We start from the raw sequence: 18,951 nt of genomic DNA on the forward strand, positions 1-18,951 counted from the left end.
AAAGATAAGACCATGGTGTTCTGTGATGTACCTGCCAGTCAGTGAGCTGCTGCAGCCTGTGGGGGTAAGGGGACAGGACCCTGGGCAGGAGCACCTCCACCACAGTGTCCACCGAGCGGCTGGGGCCGGAGTTCAACACCTGCAGCCATTGGGATTGGGACAGCGTTGTTATGCACACTGGGATATCCCTGCTCATTGAAAATTAAGCATATTAAGTTTCAGGCTGCAGTTCAGAAGCAAAGAACGGAAAATATATTTGTACTCAGTATTTCACCTGTTATTACACTCTATATACTTTGTATATTATTTGTATTGTATAGTTGTAATGTGTACCTTGTATGTGTAGTAGAGTGGGGTTTAGAGCAGCACATGTATATGTCGTAGAGTGGGGTTTAGAGCAGTACCTTGTATGTGTAGTAGAGTGGGGTTTACACTGCGTTCCAAATTATTATGCAAATGACATTTTTCTAAGATTTTCTAAATTGTCAACTCAAATGAGAGTCAGCATAATTTTCAAGTCTTTAACTGGTAGAGGATCATTTAAATGTGGTGGAAAAAATTTCCTAGTGATAACAGTATTTTTTTCAAAAATAAATATAGTAAAAACCTCAAAATCCACTGTTCCAAGTTATTATGCAACTCATCGTTTCAATACATTTTAAAGCTCGTAATTAACTGAAAATGGTCATGTGTTGTATTTGTAGCATTAGGAGGTCATATTTACTGAAATCAAAAGCTATTTCAATCAAAAAAATATTAACAGGTCAAGTTATATTTTAACATAGGAGCCCTTGTGTGATAGCAGCTTCAAAATTCTTAAATCCATTAAAATGGTGAGTTTTTGGACAGTTTCTGCTTGGATTTCTTTGCAGGATGTTAGAATAGCCTCCCAGAGCTGCTGTTTGGATGAAAACTGCCTCCCACCCTCATAGAAGTTTTTTTTGTTGAGGCTCCAAAGGTTCTCAATAGGGTTGAGGTCAGGGGAGGAGGGGGTCCACATCATGAGTTTCTCTCCTTTTATGCCCATAGCAGCCAGTGATGCAGAGGGATTCTTTACAGCAGGACATGGTGTGTTGTCATGATGAAGAGGATTTTGTTAGGGAAAGCACGGCTCTTCATTTTGTAGCATAGAAGACAGTTGTCAGTCAGAAACTCCACATATTTTTCAAAGGTCATTTTCACACCTTCAGGGAGCCTAAAAGGGCCTAATGGGGCCGACCAGCTCTCTCACCATGATTCTGGCCCAAAACATGACTCCGCCACCTCCTTACTGACGTCACAGCCTTGTTGGGACATTGTGGTCATTCACCTCCATTCACTCCTCCATCCATCTGACCATCCAGGGTTACACGGCCTCATCAGTGAACAAGACTGTTTGAAAATGAGTCTCATGTATTTCTGAGCCACTGCAGCCGTTTCTGCTTCAGCTTCAATGAACAGTTTAGGGGAGGCCCGGATAGAAGGTTTATGCACAACTGCAGCCTCTGGAGGGTCCTACACCTTGATGTTTGGGGGACTCCAGAGGCACCAGCAGCTTCAAATGCCTGTCTGCTGCTTTGTAGCATCTGTTCTCTTAATCTGATGTGTTTGTTTGGCAGAAACCGTCCATATTGTGCCTTTATCGGCACAAAACGGAGTGTGCTCTGAATCATCCACAAATCTCTTATCAGCACAATGATTACACTTAGTCTTTCATGAAATATCGAAGGTTTTCATACCTAGACCAAGGCATTCAACTATTTCACTCTTTTCATCAGAAGAAAGTCCCTTTTTCTTTACCATATTGCTTGAAAATGATGATCTGCATAATAAAGTGGAACACCCTTTTTCAGTAGTTTTTCCCTTAACTGGGCTTAACCTGACAACTAATAATCCCAGGTCTCTGAGATTTATGTCAGTGATTCATAGAGCGCCAAGACACGATACCATCCATGAGTTTCATTATTATTGTGTTTTTTTTTACCTTTTTGACACAAAAATCCAATTTGCATAATAATTTGGAACGCAGTGTACAGCAGTACATGTATATGTAGTAGAGTGGGGTTTACAGCAGTACCTTGTATATGTAGTAGAGTGGGGTTTACAGCAGTACATGTATATGTAGTAGTTTTGTTTGTTTTGTTTGTTTGTATACTTTATTGTCCCCGTAGGGAAATTTGTCCTCTGCATTTAACCCGTTCTTCGATGCCACTGGGGCGACCCGTAAGGAGCAGTGGTCGACGGCAGTGCCGCGCCCGGGGACCCATCTCCATGATGTGGAGCCAGGCTGATGGTCAGAATCACCTGGCTGGAGGATTCACCTATTGCACATGTTTTTAATGGTAGGGGAAACCGGAGTACCCGGAGGAAACCTACGCAGACACGGGGAGAACATGCAAACTCCACACAGAAAGGCCCCGTCCTGGTGGGAATCGAACCCGGGACCTTCTAGCTGTGAAGCGGAGGCGCTGCGCTACCGTGCCGCCCGTAGAGTGGGGTTTAGAGCAGTACCTTGTATGTGTAGTAGAGTGGGGTTTACAGCAGTACATGTATATGTAGTAGAGTGGGGTTTAGAGCAGTACCTTGTATATGTAGTAGAGTGGGGTTTAGAGCAGTACCTTGTATATGTAGTAGAGTGGGGTTTAGAGCAGTACATGTATATGTAGTAGAGTGGGGTTTACAGCAGTACATGTATATGTAGTAGAGTGGGGTTTACAGCAGTACATGTATATGTAGTAGAGTGGGGTTTAGAGCAGTACCTTGTATGTGTAGTAGAGTGGGGTTTAGAGCAGTACCTTGTATGTGTAGTAGAGTGGGGTTTACAGCAGTACCTTGTATGTGTAGTAGAGTGGGGTTTAGAGCAGTACCTTGTATGTGTAGTAGAGTGGGGTTTAAAGCAGTACCTTGTATGTGTAGTTGAGTCTCTCGGTGTAGCAGTCGACCGGGGCGTAGTCCTGTTCCAGCTCAGAGAAGGTGAAGGAGGACGGGCTTGCGTGTCTGTGGACCACAGTTCTGTTAGACACCTCTCATTTACAGGGTCAATCACTGTCCCAGCTGATAGATGCTTATTAACAGTCCTCATGGCGCTCCGGTCATACGTTCGGTTCTGACAGTGGAAAAAAGATAATGCTAACTAAAGGTAGCACTGACCCGTGGATGGAGACGTCCACTTCCCGTTTGAGTGGCAACACCAGACTCACAGAGTTGTCCCCGAGAAACTCCTCCTTCTCCAAGTTGTCGCTGCAGAGGACGCAGGACAGACATGATGATGACAGAATGGTCAGTGGTCAGGGAGGATAAAGGCCGGAGGCGCTCACCTGCGGCTGGTCACCTGAAGGACGATGTCACCCGGCGTGCTGTTCTGGCTCACGTCCAATAGGAAGCTGACATTGAGCTGCAGGATGTCACATGATAGTTAGACTCCGCCCTTCTCAGTCACTCACCTGTGTGGTTTTGGCCCACACAACACCATTTTTTGTCCGGTTTTGCTCAAATTTCAGTGAAACCGCCGAGTCCTCTCGAGTCATGATGAGTCAAAGGCAGTTGCAGAGAGACTCACATTCAAGTTGTGTAATGACCTCAGTTACAGTAAATCTACTAGCTTCTCACCGCTAGCTTCTCTCCACTGGCTTCTCTCCGGTCGCTTCTCTCCACTAGCTTCTCTCCACTAGCTTCTCTCCACTAGCTTCTCTCTTCTAGCTTCTCTCTTCTAGCTTCTCTCCTCCTGCTTCTCTCCTCTAGCTTCTCTCCAATAGTTCTCTCCTCTAGCTTCTCTCCTTTCTCTCCTCTAGCTTCTCTCCACTAGCTTCTCTCCAATAGCTTCTCTCCTCTAGCTTCTCTCCAATAGCTTCTCTCCACTAGCTTCTCTCCTCTAGCTTCTCTCCAATAGCTTCTCTCCACTAGCCTCTCTCCTCTAGCTTCTCTCCAATAGCTTCTCTCCACTAGCCTCTCTCCTCTAGCTTCTCTCCAATAGTTCTCTCCTCAAGCTTCTCTCCTTTCTCTCCTCTAGCTTCTCTCCACTAGCTTCTCTCCAATAGCTTCTCTCCTCTTGCTTCTCTCCTCTAGCTTCTCTCCAATAGCTTCTCTCCTCTTGCTTCTCTCCTCTAGCTTCTCTCCAATAGCTTCTCTCCTCTAGCCTCTCTCCTCTAGCTTCTCTCAAATAGATCTCTCCTCTAGCTTCTCTCCTTTCTCTCCTCTAGCTTCTCTCCACTAGCTTCTCTCCAATAGCTTCTCTCCAATAGCTTCTCTCCTCTAGCTTCTCTCCTCTAGCTTCTCTCCTCTAGCTTCTCTCCTCTAGCTTCTCTCCTCTAGCTTCTCTCCTCTAGCTTCTCTCCACTGGCTTCTCTCCACTGGCTTCTCTCCACTGGCTTCTCTCCACTAGCTTCTCTCCAATAGCTTCTCTCCTCTCGCTTCTCTCCTCTCGCTTCTCTCCACTAGCTTCTCTTCTCTAGCTTCTCTCTACTAGCTTCTCTCCACTAGCTTCTCTCCTCTCGCTTCTCTCCTCTAGCTTCTCTCCACTAGCTTCTCTCCACTAGCTTCTCTCCACTAGCTTCTCTCCACTAGCTTCTCTCCTCTAGCTTCTCTCCTCTCGCTTCTCTCCTCTAGCTTCTCTCCTCTAGCTTCTCTCTACTAGCTTCTCTCCTCTAGCTTCTCTCCTCTCGCTTCTCTCCTCTAGCTTCTCTCCTCTAGCTTCTCTCCTCTAGCTTCTCTCCACTCGCTTCTCTCCAATAGCTTCTCTCCTCTAGCTTCTCTCCACTCGCTTCTCTCCAATAGCTTCTCTCCTCTAGCTTCTCTCCTCTAGCTTCTCTCCACTCGCTTCTCTCCAATAGCTTCTCTCCTCTAGCTTCTCTCCACTAGCTTCTCTCCTCTAGCTTCTCTCCACTCGCTTCTCTCCAATAGCTTCTCTCCTCTAGCTTCTCTCCTCTAGCTTCTCTCCTCTAGCTTCTCTCCACTCGCTTCTCTCCAATAGCTTCTCTCCTCTAGCTTCTCTCTACTAGCTTCTCTCCTCTCGCTTCTCTCCTGTAGCTTCTCTCCTCTAGCTTCTCTCTACTAGCTTCTCTCCTCTCGCTTCTCTCCTGTAGCTTCTCTCCTCTAGCTTCTCTCCACTCGCTTCTCTCCAATAGCTTCTCTCCTCTAGCTTCTCTCTACTAGCTTCTCTCCTCTCGCTTCTCTCCTGTAGCTTCTCTCCTCTAGCTTCTCTCCTCTCGCTTCTCTCCTCTAGCTTCTCTCCACTAGCTTCTCTCCTCTAGCTTCTCTCCCCTCGCTTCTCTCCTCTAGCTTCTCTCCACTAGCTTCTCTCTACTAGCTTCTCTCCACTAGCTTCTCTCCTCTCGCTTCTCTCCTCTCGCTTCTCTCCTCTAGCTTCTCTCCTCTAGCTTCTCTCTACTAGCTTCTCTCCTCTAGCTTCTCTCCTCTAGCTTCTCTCCTCTCGCTTCTCTCCTCTAGCTTCTCTCCACTAGCTTCTCTCCTCTAGCTTCTCTCCACTAGCTTCTCTCCAGTAGCTTCTCTCCTCTAGCTTCTCTCCTCTAGCTTCTCTCCACTAGCTTCTCTCCTCTCGCTTCTCTCCTCTCGCTTCTCTCCTCTAGCTTCTCTCCTCTAGCTTCTCTCTACTAGCTTCTCTCCTCTAGCTTCTCTCCTCTAGCTTCTCTCCTCTCGCTTCTCTCCTCTAGCTTCTCTCCACTAGCTTCTCTCCTCTAGCTTCTCTCCACTAGCTTCTCTCCAATAGCTTCTCTCCTCTAGCTTCTCTCCTCTAGCTTCTCTCCTCTAGCTTCTCTCCTCTAGCTTCTCTCCACTAGCTTCTCTCCTCTAGCTTCTCTCCTCTAGCTTCTCTCCAATAGCTTCTCTCCACTAGCTTCTCTCCACTAGCTTCTCTCCAATAGCTTCTCTCCAATAGCTTATCTCCACTAGCTTCTCTCCACTAGCTTCTCTCCGCTCGCTTCTCTCCACTAGCTTCTCTCCACTAGCTTCTCTCCGCTCGCTTCTCTCCACTAGCTTCTCTCCTCTAGCTTCTCTCCTCTAGCTTCTCTCCACTAGCTTCTCTCCTCTAGCTTCTCTCCAATAGCTTCTCTCCTCTAGCTTCTCTCCACTAGCTTCTCTCCACTAGCTTCTCTCCTCTAGCTTCTCTCCACTAGCTTCTCTCCTCTAGCTTCTCTCCACTAGCTTCTCTCCTCTAGCTTCTCTCCTCTAGCTTCTCTCCTCTAGCTTCTCTCCAATAGCTTCTCTCCTCTAGCTTCTCTCCACTAGCTTCTCTCCTCTAGCTTCTCTCCACTAGCTTCTCTCCACTAGCTTCTCTCCTCTAGCTTCTCTCCTCTAGCTTCTCTCCACTAGCTTCTCTCCTCTAGCTTCTCTCCTCTAGCTTCTCTCCTCTAGCTTCTCTCCACTAGCTTCTCTCTGTTAGCGTCTTTCCGCGAGCCTCTATACGCTAGCTTTCTCTCTCCTCTCTTTCTTGCCACTAGCCGTGTAGTGTGGACCCCTCATTCTTCACAAAATCTTTTAAGACTGAAAAAATCGTGTAGTGTGTGCTCAGCTTTACCTGAGCATAAGCAGGGAGGAGGAGCCCCGGCAGCCCACAGGCCACGCCCATTGTGCTGTTGCCCTCCCGGATGATGTCACAGCTCACCGCCGTCTCGCCCTGACCGGCAAAAACAGGGGTCAGAGAGTTGGAGAAGAGACCGCAGAACCGCAAATGTTTCTCTGTTTAGTTTCGGACAGCAGTACTCACAGAATGCACGCGGACGTATTGGATGTTTTCAGGAAAGCTGAGGGTCAGGCGTGGTAAGAAGGCATCATCTCCCGCGTTCACCATGGATGCGTTCAACAGGAAGATCCGCCCCAATCCTAGTGGGAAGTACGGGCGCTCACTGGGGACACAGCACGCCAGAGTTACATCCTGCCTCATCACCACGGGACAATGAATCAGTCAGGCTTTACAGCAGGTTATGTTCACTTTAAAAAGAAAAGTATTGGTGAAAGGCCTTTATTGCAGCACGGCCATTAGAGTAAAGCATTGCCCACGCGGTTCAGCTGTATTGGGCCTTTGTCAGGGCAGTACTCGAGTGTAAGAATGCAGCTTTTAAACTGTATTAAGTGGTCACATGCACCATAGGGGCTGGAACTCAGTCAGCCGATGCAGTACATCCTTTGAGCAGCATTTCAAAATACAAGCTACAAGAACATGAAAAGCCATATAAAAAACACAAAAATGCATATCAAGATGATATACAAATATCTATAAATCATTCAGTCAAATAAACAAACATCTATAAACAGAAGCATTAAAGGGGCTAGATGCAAGTTAGTCATTTTATGCTCACTACTGCCACCTCAGGTCCTATGCGTAGCTGCAGCTTCTATACCAAGCTCGTGCATGACGGCACTTCAGACCCGAATTAAACGAAAAACACCTTTTTTCCTACACATTAGGACATGGCTGGAACATGTAGGGGGAGGAAAAAACTTAGTTTTAACATTTTTAAACTCTGTATAGTCCCTTTAAAGAAAAGGGGTAAAGTCCAGTTCCCCATTGAGACCTGGATAATCTGTTGCTTTAAGAGTGTGGATCCAGAAGGACTCCCTCTGCAGGAGACTTTTAAGTCTGTCGCCTCCTCTTAAGGACTCTGGGATGTGATCTATACCATACGCTTTTAAGGTGTTAAGTCCATGGTTAGTGTTTAAAATGCAGTGCCATGGGGTATAGAGGATTCCCTGTACGTACGGCCTGTTTAGGTTCTACCAATGTAGAAATAACCACATGGGCACTCGAGCCTGTAGATCACATCCCTAAGTCCTTAAGTGGATTTAAATGAGTGGCTGAGTGACACTGACCGTCACAGAGACTTTCTGCTAACCAGCAAACAGACCTGGCTTAGTGTTTTCATTTCTGCTTTGTGGGAGTGTGTCAGGCTCAACGTTTCTCTTCTTCGCTGCTTCGACTAGGTTTTTCAGTTCTACTTTACGATGCTTTTAGACTGTGATTCCCCTGTCCTGCAAACATATCTACAATTCTGGCACGTTTACTCTGAAGTTTGAGGTCAATCCAACTTCCGCACTCTCCCTGGTGTTTGCGCATGCCCTGCTTGCCCTAACACGGATCCAGCACCAATTTCGGAAGTGAGGGTTTTACTTTTTATATTCCAACTTAAAGTGTTACAGGGGGGTGCTTTATCTCCGCCGACAACAACTCATCACTCTAGCATGTAGAAGGATAAAGTTAAAGGGGCTAGATGCAAGTTAGCCATTTTATACTCACTACTGCCACCTCAGGTCATATGTGTAACTGCAGCTTCTATATTAAGCTCGTGCATGACTTCGGACCGGAATTAACACCTTTTTGAGTGACAGTGCAGGATTTTAGAGGCAGTTGTGCTGAACAGGCTCATTCTACACCTTAGGACATTGTTGAAACATGTAGGGGAAGGAAAATACTTAATTTTAACATTATTAAACTCCGTATAGTCCCTTTAAGTTATACTTTATTAATCTTGATTAACCTATTGCACCTGTTTTTACCACTGACCTACGCAGACACGGGGAAAACATGCAAACTCCACACAGACAGGCCCGGTCCAGGTGGAAATCGCACCCGGGACCTTCCAATTCAACACAGAATGTTCCTTTAAAGTTTCTGAAAAACGTAAAACAATCTCTCCTTTTATCCAGTCAAAACCAAAGTAACTCTTAAATCCTCGTACCCGGGCAGGACGAGTCGAGCTGTCAGCTGCAGGTCTGAGGAGCAGTTGTCCAGGAGACAGGATCGAGAGAAGATCGTCTGGAAGACATGCACACGACTTGATCAGGACGGCCATAATATATGTAAGTGAGGCTTTATAATATCACGGTGTCAGGAAAACAAACACGAAAAACGTAGGTCACAGGACTAAAGAGACACAGAAGCTTAAAGAGGTCAGGGTAAGCATTCACAGAGATCCAGCTGGAGATGAAACTGTCAGGCAAAGGTCCGGATCACTACAGGGTTTTATACTTTTGATTTGGAAATGTGATATACTGTACTACTGTAATATCTTAATGACTGTGTTTGGAAAAGATTTTTTTAATTCTATTTTTATCCCTAAACAAACAACAAGCTTCCGTATGGCGAGCAGTGCGTCCTCCGTCCCTCCTCGCTCTGTGATTGGTCTCAAATCCATGTGAAAATTTCGGCCATGGTCCCCAGGCTGTTGTGCAGTTCTGATGATTCAAACACACGCAGCAGCATGAGTACTCCCAGGCTAGTGTAGCCCGGGTTTAGATTTAAATGTCAAAATGCTTTCAAAAGAAGAAAGGGAGTGGAGTGAGGGATGTAGAACGTTTAATGCAGTCAGGGAGTCACTCAGCCACAGTTCCCTCACGCATAAAGGAAGGAAGTGGTCAGACCGGGACAAATCTCACTTCCCCAAACGGGCATCCTCAAAGCCACGGCTCCTTATTACTCCACTTTCGCAGTCTCGATCGAGTCCAGCGGCGCCCCGCCCACAGTGTTGTTACAATGCCATTTTCTACAGTCACATCCAACATAATACTTGGGTTCAGAGCGGTCGTGGATACTGAGAATCACTCCCGATACCACGGCATGTGAATAAAAACCATTGTTATGTCTGGGTCACATTTTCACAGTTCATGGGGACAATCTCAGACCCACCAGCCCCCCTTCAGTCCCACGCTAACAACTGGTCATTGATTTGAGCAAATACATGTATTTCCTTATTGTCCTTTTAAAATCTTTTAGACAAGCCACCCTGGGAACCACTGCCTTGCCAGTGCATCTGCGGGATACGAACCGCCAACTCTCCAGTCACAAGACAACCCGCTATGCTACCTTCAAAGTAAACACCTGGACCGAACACCTGGGGGCAAACCAAACGTGATCTGACGGGGGCATGTTTGGATGGTTGGAGCCCTCAGTCTCACCTGGGCGCTGACACTGTTGGCCCCGCCCCGCTGAAGGATGGGCCGCAGAGGGGGGTGTTGCCTGTGGGGGCGAGTGGGCGTGGTCTCTCTCAGACTGAAGGACGCCTGGAACTGCACCGGAGTGAAGATGTCCCGCACCGACCGCTGAGGAAAAACAACGGACTGTGTTATTAAACTAAGTCACCACAGGAGGGCAGCACTGAAGTCTCAATCTGAATCTGTACTTGTTACTTTTTCAACTGTTCTGGGAGCTTTATCACACAGTGCTTTTTATTTATACAGTGCATCACAACGACCAGCGGATTAAAGTAAGGAAACCATTGCAGTGCACCTATTGACACAAGGTCTCAAAGTGTTAAAAGCCATTGTGAAGAGTCTTCATATGGGCCAATCACAATGGGGGAGAAGTGTGTGTAAGTGGCAGGGTAGAGCAGTGGACCAATCTTCAGACCAAACACACATGGTCAACCTGTTCGTCATGTTTTCGTTTACCGTTGACACATGTAAACACATTTCCATTTATTATCGCTAACATGTATCATATGACTTAGTTTATCGTTGATCCGTCCACTCTAAGGTGTTTCTGTGATTGTCCCTGTATGGGACGGTTCATAAACGTGATTCTACCGGCTGGTTGGTCAGACTGTGTGGACACATTCACTGATTGTATCTGGTCCAAAGAGCCCACTCTCACAGACAGAGTAAGAATGTGTCATTAAAGGGCATTTTCACGCATGAAACATGGCGGAAAAAGATGAAGATTTCTGGAGCCATCATCAGTACACCACCAGAGATCTTAGAGTGACAGGGGAAACAACCAAGACCTCAGCTACAGATGATGACACGGGACCTTCCTCTTTGATGGACAACTCTTGTAAGTTGTATTAACTTTATTTGTTAGTGGTAACAATCCGGTTGTTACGTTTATTTACTAGTTGTAACAAAGGTGTGTATCATAAACACATAGATGATAGTAACATAACAAATAAAGGCTGTTATATTGATTTGATCATAACATAACAAAGGGTGTAATGTAAAAAAAAAAAGCTTCAACATTTATTTGATAGCTGTTAAATGTAAAGGTTGTGCTTATTTTACAGCTGTAAGGTGAACAAAAACACATTTAGTTAAGTTAATAATTTATGTTTTAATATCAATGACATTTAAAGTGTTTTGACAGATGTAATGTAAGTGATTCCACTCACTGACATCAGAGTCAAAGGCTCACTTGTTTGTCATGTGTATGATCTTAGAACCCTGGGGCAAACCTTTAGTGAAAGGGTCTTTCTCACGCACAGATCAACACTGTGCACAATCCAATAGAGCTCCACTGCACAGTCTGGAGCTGTTCTGAACAGATCTGTGGAAAGTGCCATTTGAATGGCCGCTCTGGGCGAATTGCAAAGACAGCAATTATTTAGGTTACACAATATCCCTTGTAAACTACTAAATAGCTGTCTTAAACTGGTGTTATTATGTAGGCAAGCTGCTAACCCTGTAGTTTAGATCTCTACAAACATGTTCTGCAATGCTATGGACTGTTGTATTAGTTTAACAGTTCATGTTTCAGTCTTCTCTAACATCATGTGAGATTAGCTTTATTGAGTTGTTCCTACATCAGAAGTATTCCTGCTTCATTCATGCGAGCTTGAGTCGTCCTGTTAACGTTGGTCAGATCGTCTTCCACTACATAAGTGCCTTGTTCCTCAGTTTGATTGTTAATGCACTTCAAAAATCTGGAGTGGAGGTCACATCCGAGTTCAACCTATTACACAATCACTGGACCCTCTCCAATCCAGCCCCAGTCCAACCAGAAAACATGGTCTAGCAAAATAAAGCCTTGGCGTTAGAGAAGCACCGATGATGACTGATACTGATACTGGGGGTTTTATCTGCTGACATCTGACGCCAACTGATACCAAGAGACTTCCTTAAACATGGCTGCTGCTGCTGCTGCTGCTGCTGCTGCTGCTGCTGCTGCTGGTGGTGAAAAAGTGACTGGTCCTCTTTTCATCATTGTGACATCAATAAAGATTCAAATGAGATACACACACTCAACTATCAATGATCTATTCATGAACTGTAATGGCAAAACATTAAACAAGGATCAGTGGAGTTTTCAGTCTATTACTTTATATCAGGGATGCCCAAAGTGCGGCCTGGGGGCCAAATGCGGCCCTCAGACCAATTTTTGGTGGTCCTCAGGCTTCTTTTACTGGCACACAATGCCATTTTCACTGCAATTTTAATAATTCTACATTTAAAACTTAAATTAATATCATGATTATTTTTTAAAGGGGGGGTATTATGCAAAATGGACTTTTTCAAGCTTTACATCATGTTATTATGTCATTCCCTCATTAAAAACATGCCTGAAGTGTTGCCTTGGCACATTCACGTATTTTTGAGTAATCTGTAAAAACTCTTATGGCGGCCATTTTAGGGATAGGTTTGCCTGAGTCCTCCTAGGAACGCCCCCACCTCCTGGAGACGCCTCCGAGCTTTCGTCACCAGCCGAGTAACCAACCACTGCTCCTCAGCAGAACCCCCTCCCCACTGATGCCACAGACAGCGTGTGGAGGGGACGTGTCTGAAAGGGTCAGAGGTTCTTAAAGAGACAGAGGCCTATTTCAAGACATTCACTACAGCCATTTTGAGAGAGCAATTTTATACAAGGCAGTTATTCTATTTTACTGCATTTACAGACCAACAGAAGGTTTGGTCATCATTGTAGTGTGATATAGACTGGTGCTATGTGATTGAAAAAAACCATAATACCCCCTCTTTAAATGCAGTTTGAAGAAATGTATATTAATATTCTCTATGAAGACTACAGTGAAGTAAAATAAGCATTATGGTTCCAAGCCTAAACAAAGGTGTAGGGAACAGTGGAACCCTCTCTTAAATACACCCAGTTGAATGGTCCTCCATGCTGTACATATGTCAGTGCGTGGCCCTCTGAAAAAAGTGTGGGCTTTAGATGACCCAGTCATAGTTTCTGTTGTCGCTAGCATTAGCATGCCGCTGCTTGCTGCGGTATTTTGTGCAGCGATCTAAAGTACGTTTGCGGAGGTTAAAAGGTTTTGAAGTTCAAAATGAGGAACAGCATTTCCACATTGTCTGAGATTTAGTTGGTCAGTGTTGTGCTGAGAGTGGTGAAAGTCAAAAAGAGGTTTTCTGTGGAATGTAAGTCCAGTTGTCATAAGATCAAATAAAGGCCATGTGTAGATGTAAATGATCTGTAATGCAGGAATACTCAAACGTGTTGCTTTCATAACTAGAAACTTTCCTTGAAATCCTTGAAGCTGTTGAAACCTTGAAACTGCTCTAATTGGCTGAAATTGCAGTGCGTTTGGGGGCGGTGCTTACCCTGAGGAAGGCCAGGTGAGTGTTGCAGGTGCGCTGCTGCCCCAGCCGCGCCCGGACACGCCCCCTGGTGCTGTTGGACGAGCCGTTGCCATGGAAAAAGAAACGGTGAGGGAATGTCGGCTTGTGAAGGAGGTCAGCCGTCACATTGTACTGGAGATCTGAGGAGGACACAGGAGACATAAGACAGGGGGACATTTTCAGAAATATTTTTACAAATATCCACAATCAAATATCTCCTGCAGAATTGTAAAATACTGTAAAATCCTTTAAAATGTCCTCGTAAAATTGTCATTAGTACAAAAGATGTACAGCACTGGCATTTGGAGAGAGTGTTGTTTGACTATAATTGGGAGATTCGGCCTGTGATGCTTTGACGTAGTTGGAAATCAGCCCTCCACCGGGCAAACTTGCCAAGCCCTGCCAAAGAGACCCGAGCCCAGACCAAAGACGAGGGACCAGCTACCAAATCTGAGAAAGAACAGATACCAGACCAGAGGCAGCCGTCAAATACCCGCTGCAGAACTGTCTTGTAAGATGGATTAACCTCTTCGCCACATTGACAGTTAATAATGGACTCAGATATCAGTATATCAAGATCAATCAAGATCAATGATTATGCATTCAGCCCCATTCATGGTAATAAGTCCATGTCTGTGAAAATAACAGACAATGGGCCTCATTCATGACACGTTCTTATGCACAGATTTGTTCTTAAAGCCTTTTTGGGAAGAGTTTTGGCTTTCACAAAACGTGTTCTTAGCTGAAAACGCTCTTCTGTAAGAACAAATCCTCAGAAAAGCCAACTGTATTCTCCAGTGGGATGGAGAATACAGTAACAATGCATTTGTTTTAGCTACACATTGTAACTAAAACACACCAATGCAAAGGTGCACTTTCAGTCATGGTTTTCCTAATAGGGTTCCATTTTAGCCTTGTTTTAGCCGCCATTTAGTGTTTTCAAAGTCTTGTTTTGACCAAATATGATGAACAAACTCCAAAAATTAAACGTTACTGTGTTGAAATGGTTTGGTAAAATATCTTAATAATATCTATCGCAGTGTCTGAAACAGTCATCGCATATCGCAGTTATTTTCTCATCCCGCGCAGCTCTAGAGGGAGTGATTTAGGAGTCAAGCTGCAGACTCAGTAAATTCCTCCGAAATTCCTCCTTTCTGGCATGTTGTTGTTTGTCTGAGGTCATGTGACTGAACAGATGGGCACAGAGCAATGGACTTTCACTCAGGCTGGGATGAAGCAGGAACATCCCATCCTTCATGGACCGGGCAAAGAGGGGACAATGGGATATACATTCATATTACTATTTTCTTAAAGCCGAGATCACAATTTGGATTTTACTACAATTACTGTAAACTTAGGTTTTCTCTGACAGTTCACACTTCACAGTCCTCATTTGAAAGCTAAGAACCTCCAGGGAGCAGGCCCAAATTCTGATATTTTATCTTACCTTAAAGACCTCCAAAATACTGAAATCTTGAATTAAATTAAATAATACAATAGTGATGGCCAGATTAGCCCTGTCCCCTGCTCACGTGTGGGTCACCACGGGGGGGTTCCACCCATTTTAATAAAAAATGCCATTATACTTTTAGCTTTAACTCTGAATATTTAATTTTTTGGAAAAATTGATGAAAACATTTTTGGAACAGAAGTGCAATTTTAGTCATGTAATTGTAATTTGCTCACTCCCACTCACAAATGGCAGCAGCATATTATGCTTATTAAGCTTCTGCTCTGATGGGCCAAAGCTCCTCGAATATACGACTACAATTGGCTCCTGTGGCGTATGTCCCACCTCCTCTTCTTGCCTCCTATGGCTTTGTTTGTTTCGTCCATGGGATATGGAATGTATTACAGACAATGCAACACGACTTTTTATAAATCTTGGCATTGGTCTTGATGATGATAATAAAAAAAACATGATAATAAAACCACAATGAGCAAGGAATCAGGCTGTAGACATGCTGGGTAGAACAGATGACTGAAAGGATGGGTCAGCATCTCAATAAAGTCATGGAATAAAAAGTTCGCACCACATTCATACTATTGAATATTTTGCCAGGTCAGGACTGGCCTGGAAATCCAGACTCACCGCAGAGATGGAGTCCGGTGACCGTGGCATCAACGCCGCTCTGAGGTGCAGCAAACGCGAGCAAACAGGAAGTGAAGTGTCATTGTTATCAGCGGTTCTGCACTAATATTCAAACAGGATTATAAATCACGATTTGGTAGGGATGCACCTATCCAATACTGGCATATCGGAGCCAATACTGAAAATATATGATGCGGATATTGATGCAAATGCAGTCCCGTTGAGACCTGATGAAAAATGTCAAATGGCTGCAGTCGGCTCCAGTAATGGCCTTCATTTGGATCCTCCAGCCAATCAGATCCCCGAGTCAGTGCTGGGGACATTTTTTGGGGGTTCTCCACTTGACTTTATTGTTCCGTAACCCTCAATCTCGATCTTTTAAGAAATTCAGAATGATTCAAATCTCACTGTGTCCCACCTCAGCAGTGAAGGTGATTTGAGAGGTCCTGCTTATGCAGCTCAACAACACAAACACGATCAAAAGCAGAATGTTTTTTGCCTTTGTCATCAGGACAAAGTCAGGACAGAGTGAAAACCTTACAGAAAATGACACTGGATCCACCTTTGTTTACAGATTTGACCTTTTAAAGGCATGTGGTCCTAAACTTTTGATCAGCTGCAAAAACAGACTATTTCAGTTTAATTGTTGTTTTTAATAAAAGATTTACTCATATTTTTTCTGTCTCACTCCCCTTTCATCTTTTTGCATATATTGAAGTTCTACTTGGAACCTTGTTAACACATTGAGGCCGCCCTGTTTTTGAGATTTAGCTGCAGAGTGCCGACAATCCAGACCATTGTTCATGATATTTGTAGCACCACAGCGTGTTCTATGTTATAGCTATGGACACAGCTATGACTCATTTGAAAGGTGAGACTCTTAGCTCTGAAACTGAAAACAGTTTAACGTGCCTCGGTTCCTGAGAAATCCTACAGAGTTTTGATCAAAATCACAGATTTTTTTCCTACATATATAGATATTGCTTTTATGCAACACTCTCCTTTCTGATTAACTCCTCTCTCCTCCTCTCTCCTCTCTGGACAGACACTAACGTTATGGGAAGAGGCAAATGCCTAAATATCTCTGTTTCAAGTCAATTGTCAACGACAACATTGTTGACACGTTTTGCAACACCGCGTGTTATCGATCGCTTTTTATGGCGTGTGCATTTAAACAGCCTGGTTCTGGATTGAAGACTTTAACAGGATGTTTCTCAGCCGTCCTTGGACCGATTTTAACCATTTAAAAACAGAGAGACGTGTCGGGTTTACAGCTGTTTGCTACACAACATCGCGTCCCCACGGACTAAAAAAAGAAAAAAAGATTTAGATCGTCATTTATTTCACTTCACCACAGAGCTACCAAAATCACACATAAGGTGTATTGGAGTGTCTAGTTTCCTAGTTTAAAAAAAGGAAACTTTTGATCAGGATTGTATCTGTCATATAGAATTTGGAATCCATAATATTCTAATCTTCTGTCTGATACTGTTTTCTGGAGCAGCCAACGAGGGCATGGGGCCCAGTAGACTGCTCAGTTCAGCTCTGCCTCTGAAGGTATGCTGGTTCTGACCAGCAGCTGCTCCTCTTCGTATTCAGGTTTTGTTTCCCTTCTGCTTGTGAGAACATTTTGAACAGCTGTACTTCTACCGGTGTTTCAGTAAGATCTTAGCCACCCCTGCTGTTTTCATATCATCGCTGTGGTACTCACCGATGGGTCCCCTGAAGTGGCGGGAGCTGACCCTGAAGCACACGGTCACGTTGATGCACACCAAGGAGGCCCTGTTGTCGGAGCACGGCGCCGCCTGCTGGTCGATGTGCTGGGGCAGGTGCACTGAGGCCTGCACACGCACCACGGGGCGGGACCTACCAGGACAAAAACTCAAGTCTCTCTCATGTGTGATAGATGTATTACAGACTGACGTGATGGAGGGGTGGAATGAGGGCTGGAGTTTCAGTTCCCCGTGTGAGGAACAGCACATGCTCCAAGCGTGTGAGAGCAAACTGTTATGACAGATATGGAGGAGAGCAAAGTTGAAGAGAATGTGGAAACAGGGTCTGACAGGAAATGCATTCACACGCAGAAACACAGATAAAAATCATCTTGTCTGCGTTTCCTTTACACTTTATGTTTTGTTCAATGTCTATTTTATAAATTTAATGTATGAAATAAATAACAAAAACGTCAGAAAGCAGATGTACAGGTCTACGCTGAAATGAGCTTTCTGTCCTATCAGCTTTGATCATTCAGGTTATTTGCACAGGGGGAGCTTGCCAACAGCCCCAAGGTTGAATTCACATGACATCACAACATGTTGTTGTGAATTCTAGGCAAATGACACTTCACTGTCAGGACAAATAAGTTTCCCTTAGTGATGGTTTTTATTTTGTTTTTGTTTATTTTAAGGGATGGCGGTATTCAAAACATGTGCTTGATTGATCCATCCATCAATCAATCAATCAATCAATCAATCAATCAATCAATCAATCAATCAATCAATCAATCAATCAATCAATCAATCAATCAATCAATCAATCAATCCATCCATCCATCCATCCACGTCCAAATAAAGTAACAAGCGGTACCCTTTTTTGGACACCTTTTTGAGAAAATATTTTAACCCAAGTCATTTTTGCCACAGCTGAACTTTGTGCCAGTTTTATATTTTCATGTGGATAGGACCAGGAATATTCAGGAGATTTGAACAATACACTAAGCCAAAAACATCAGCATTTTCAGAGTTACCATAGTTACCACAGTAGAATTCGTAGCTGCCCAGCACTTCAACTTTAAACTATAGATTCTTAAAAATGTTGTGACATCACGTGAACGTAACTTATTCAGTGTTAAGATAATTGAAACCATCCATCCATTTTCTTCCGCTTTATCCGGGGCCAGGTCGCGGAGGCAGCAGTCTCAGCAGAGATGCCCAAACTTCCCGATCCACACACACCTCCTCCAGCTGTTCTGGGGGGACCCCGAGGCGACACCAGGCCAGCTCGGAGACATAGTCCCACCACCGTATCCTGGGTCTTCCACGAGGCCTTGTCCCACTAGGACATGCCTGGAACACCTCCCGCGGGAGGCGACCAGGAGGCATCCGAAACAGATGCCCTAGCCACCTCAGCTGCTCCTTTTGATGTGAAGGAGCAGCGACTCTACTCCAAGCTCCTCCCGGGTAACTGAGCTCTAATTGAAACCAAAACATTGTAAATAGCCACCGGCGATTCTCCGGTCTCTCTATGGAGCAGTACCAGATCTTTGTTTTGTGAAGGTTTGTTTGGCCTGTAGGCTTTGTTGGATAAGGCAGCTCAGCATGAAAGGGGTTGAAGCAGGGAATAGAGACTAGATTTTACAACATTGAGGACAGAAGAACATTCCACCACCTGTGCATGTGTGGACCAATAGATGGGGCTTTTATTTAGATCCATGAAATCAGTTCTAATGTGTGTGTTACCTGAGAACAACAGCAGAGTCTGAGAGAAAAGCCCCAACGGCGATGTCTGTAAACACACCAGTCACTGTTGTAAGCATGGCTGTTTTTAGGACTTCACATCGCATCAAAAGTAATGTAGTGACATTGAAT

General features: G+C 44.6%; 2 protein-coding genes across 2 annotated transcripts in view; both read right to left on the bottom strand.

Moving 5' to 3' along the window:
- The window catches only part of LOC306968267 (uncharacterized protein), a gene marked incomplete at its 3' end in the record, with an annotated part of 106,004 nt that overhangs the window by 78,761 nt on the left and 8,292 nt on the right, over positions 1 to 18,951 (bottom strand). The gene's annotated exons all lie outside the window — the stretch shown is intronic.
- itga4 (integrin alpha 4) overlaps positions 1 to 18,951 on the bottom strand; it is a 60,543-nt gene that overhangs the window by 8,703 nt on the left and 32,889 nt on the right. The window contains exons 14-24 of the mRNA XM_079563008.1: positions 18,823 to 18,868; positions 17,076 to 17,230; positions 13,255 to 13,412; positions 9,886 to 10,029; positions 8,670 to 8,746; positions 6,701 to 6,839; positions 6,512 to 6,610; positions 3,297 to 3,373; positions 3,130 to 3,219; positions 2,883 to 2,976; positions 32 to 139 (exon numbers count right to left, since the gene is read on the bottom strand). Coding sequence (XP_079419134.1) covers positions 32 to 139; positions 2,883 to 2,976; positions 3,130 to 3,219; positions 3,297 to 3,373; positions 6,512 to 6,610; positions 6,701 to 6,839; positions 8,670 to 8,746; positions 9,886 to 10,029; positions 13,255 to 13,412; positions 17,076 to 17,230; positions 18,823 to 18,868 — 1,187 coding nt within the window. The remainder of the gene's footprint in view (positions 1 to 31; positions 140 to 2,882; positions 2,977 to 3,129; positions 3,220 to 3,296; positions 3,374 to 6,511; positions 6,611 to 6,700; positions 6,840 to 8,669; positions 8,747 to 9,885; positions 10,030 to 13,254; positions 13,413 to 17,075; positions 17,231 to 18,822; positions 18,869 to 18,951) is intronic.

The sequence above is a fragment of the Gobius niger genome (genome assembly GCF_951799975.1).
Source record: "Gobius niger genome assembly, chromosome: 9".
Lineage (NCBI taxonomy): Eukaryota > Metazoa > Chordata > Actinopteri > Gobiiformes > Gobiidae > Gobius > Gobius niger.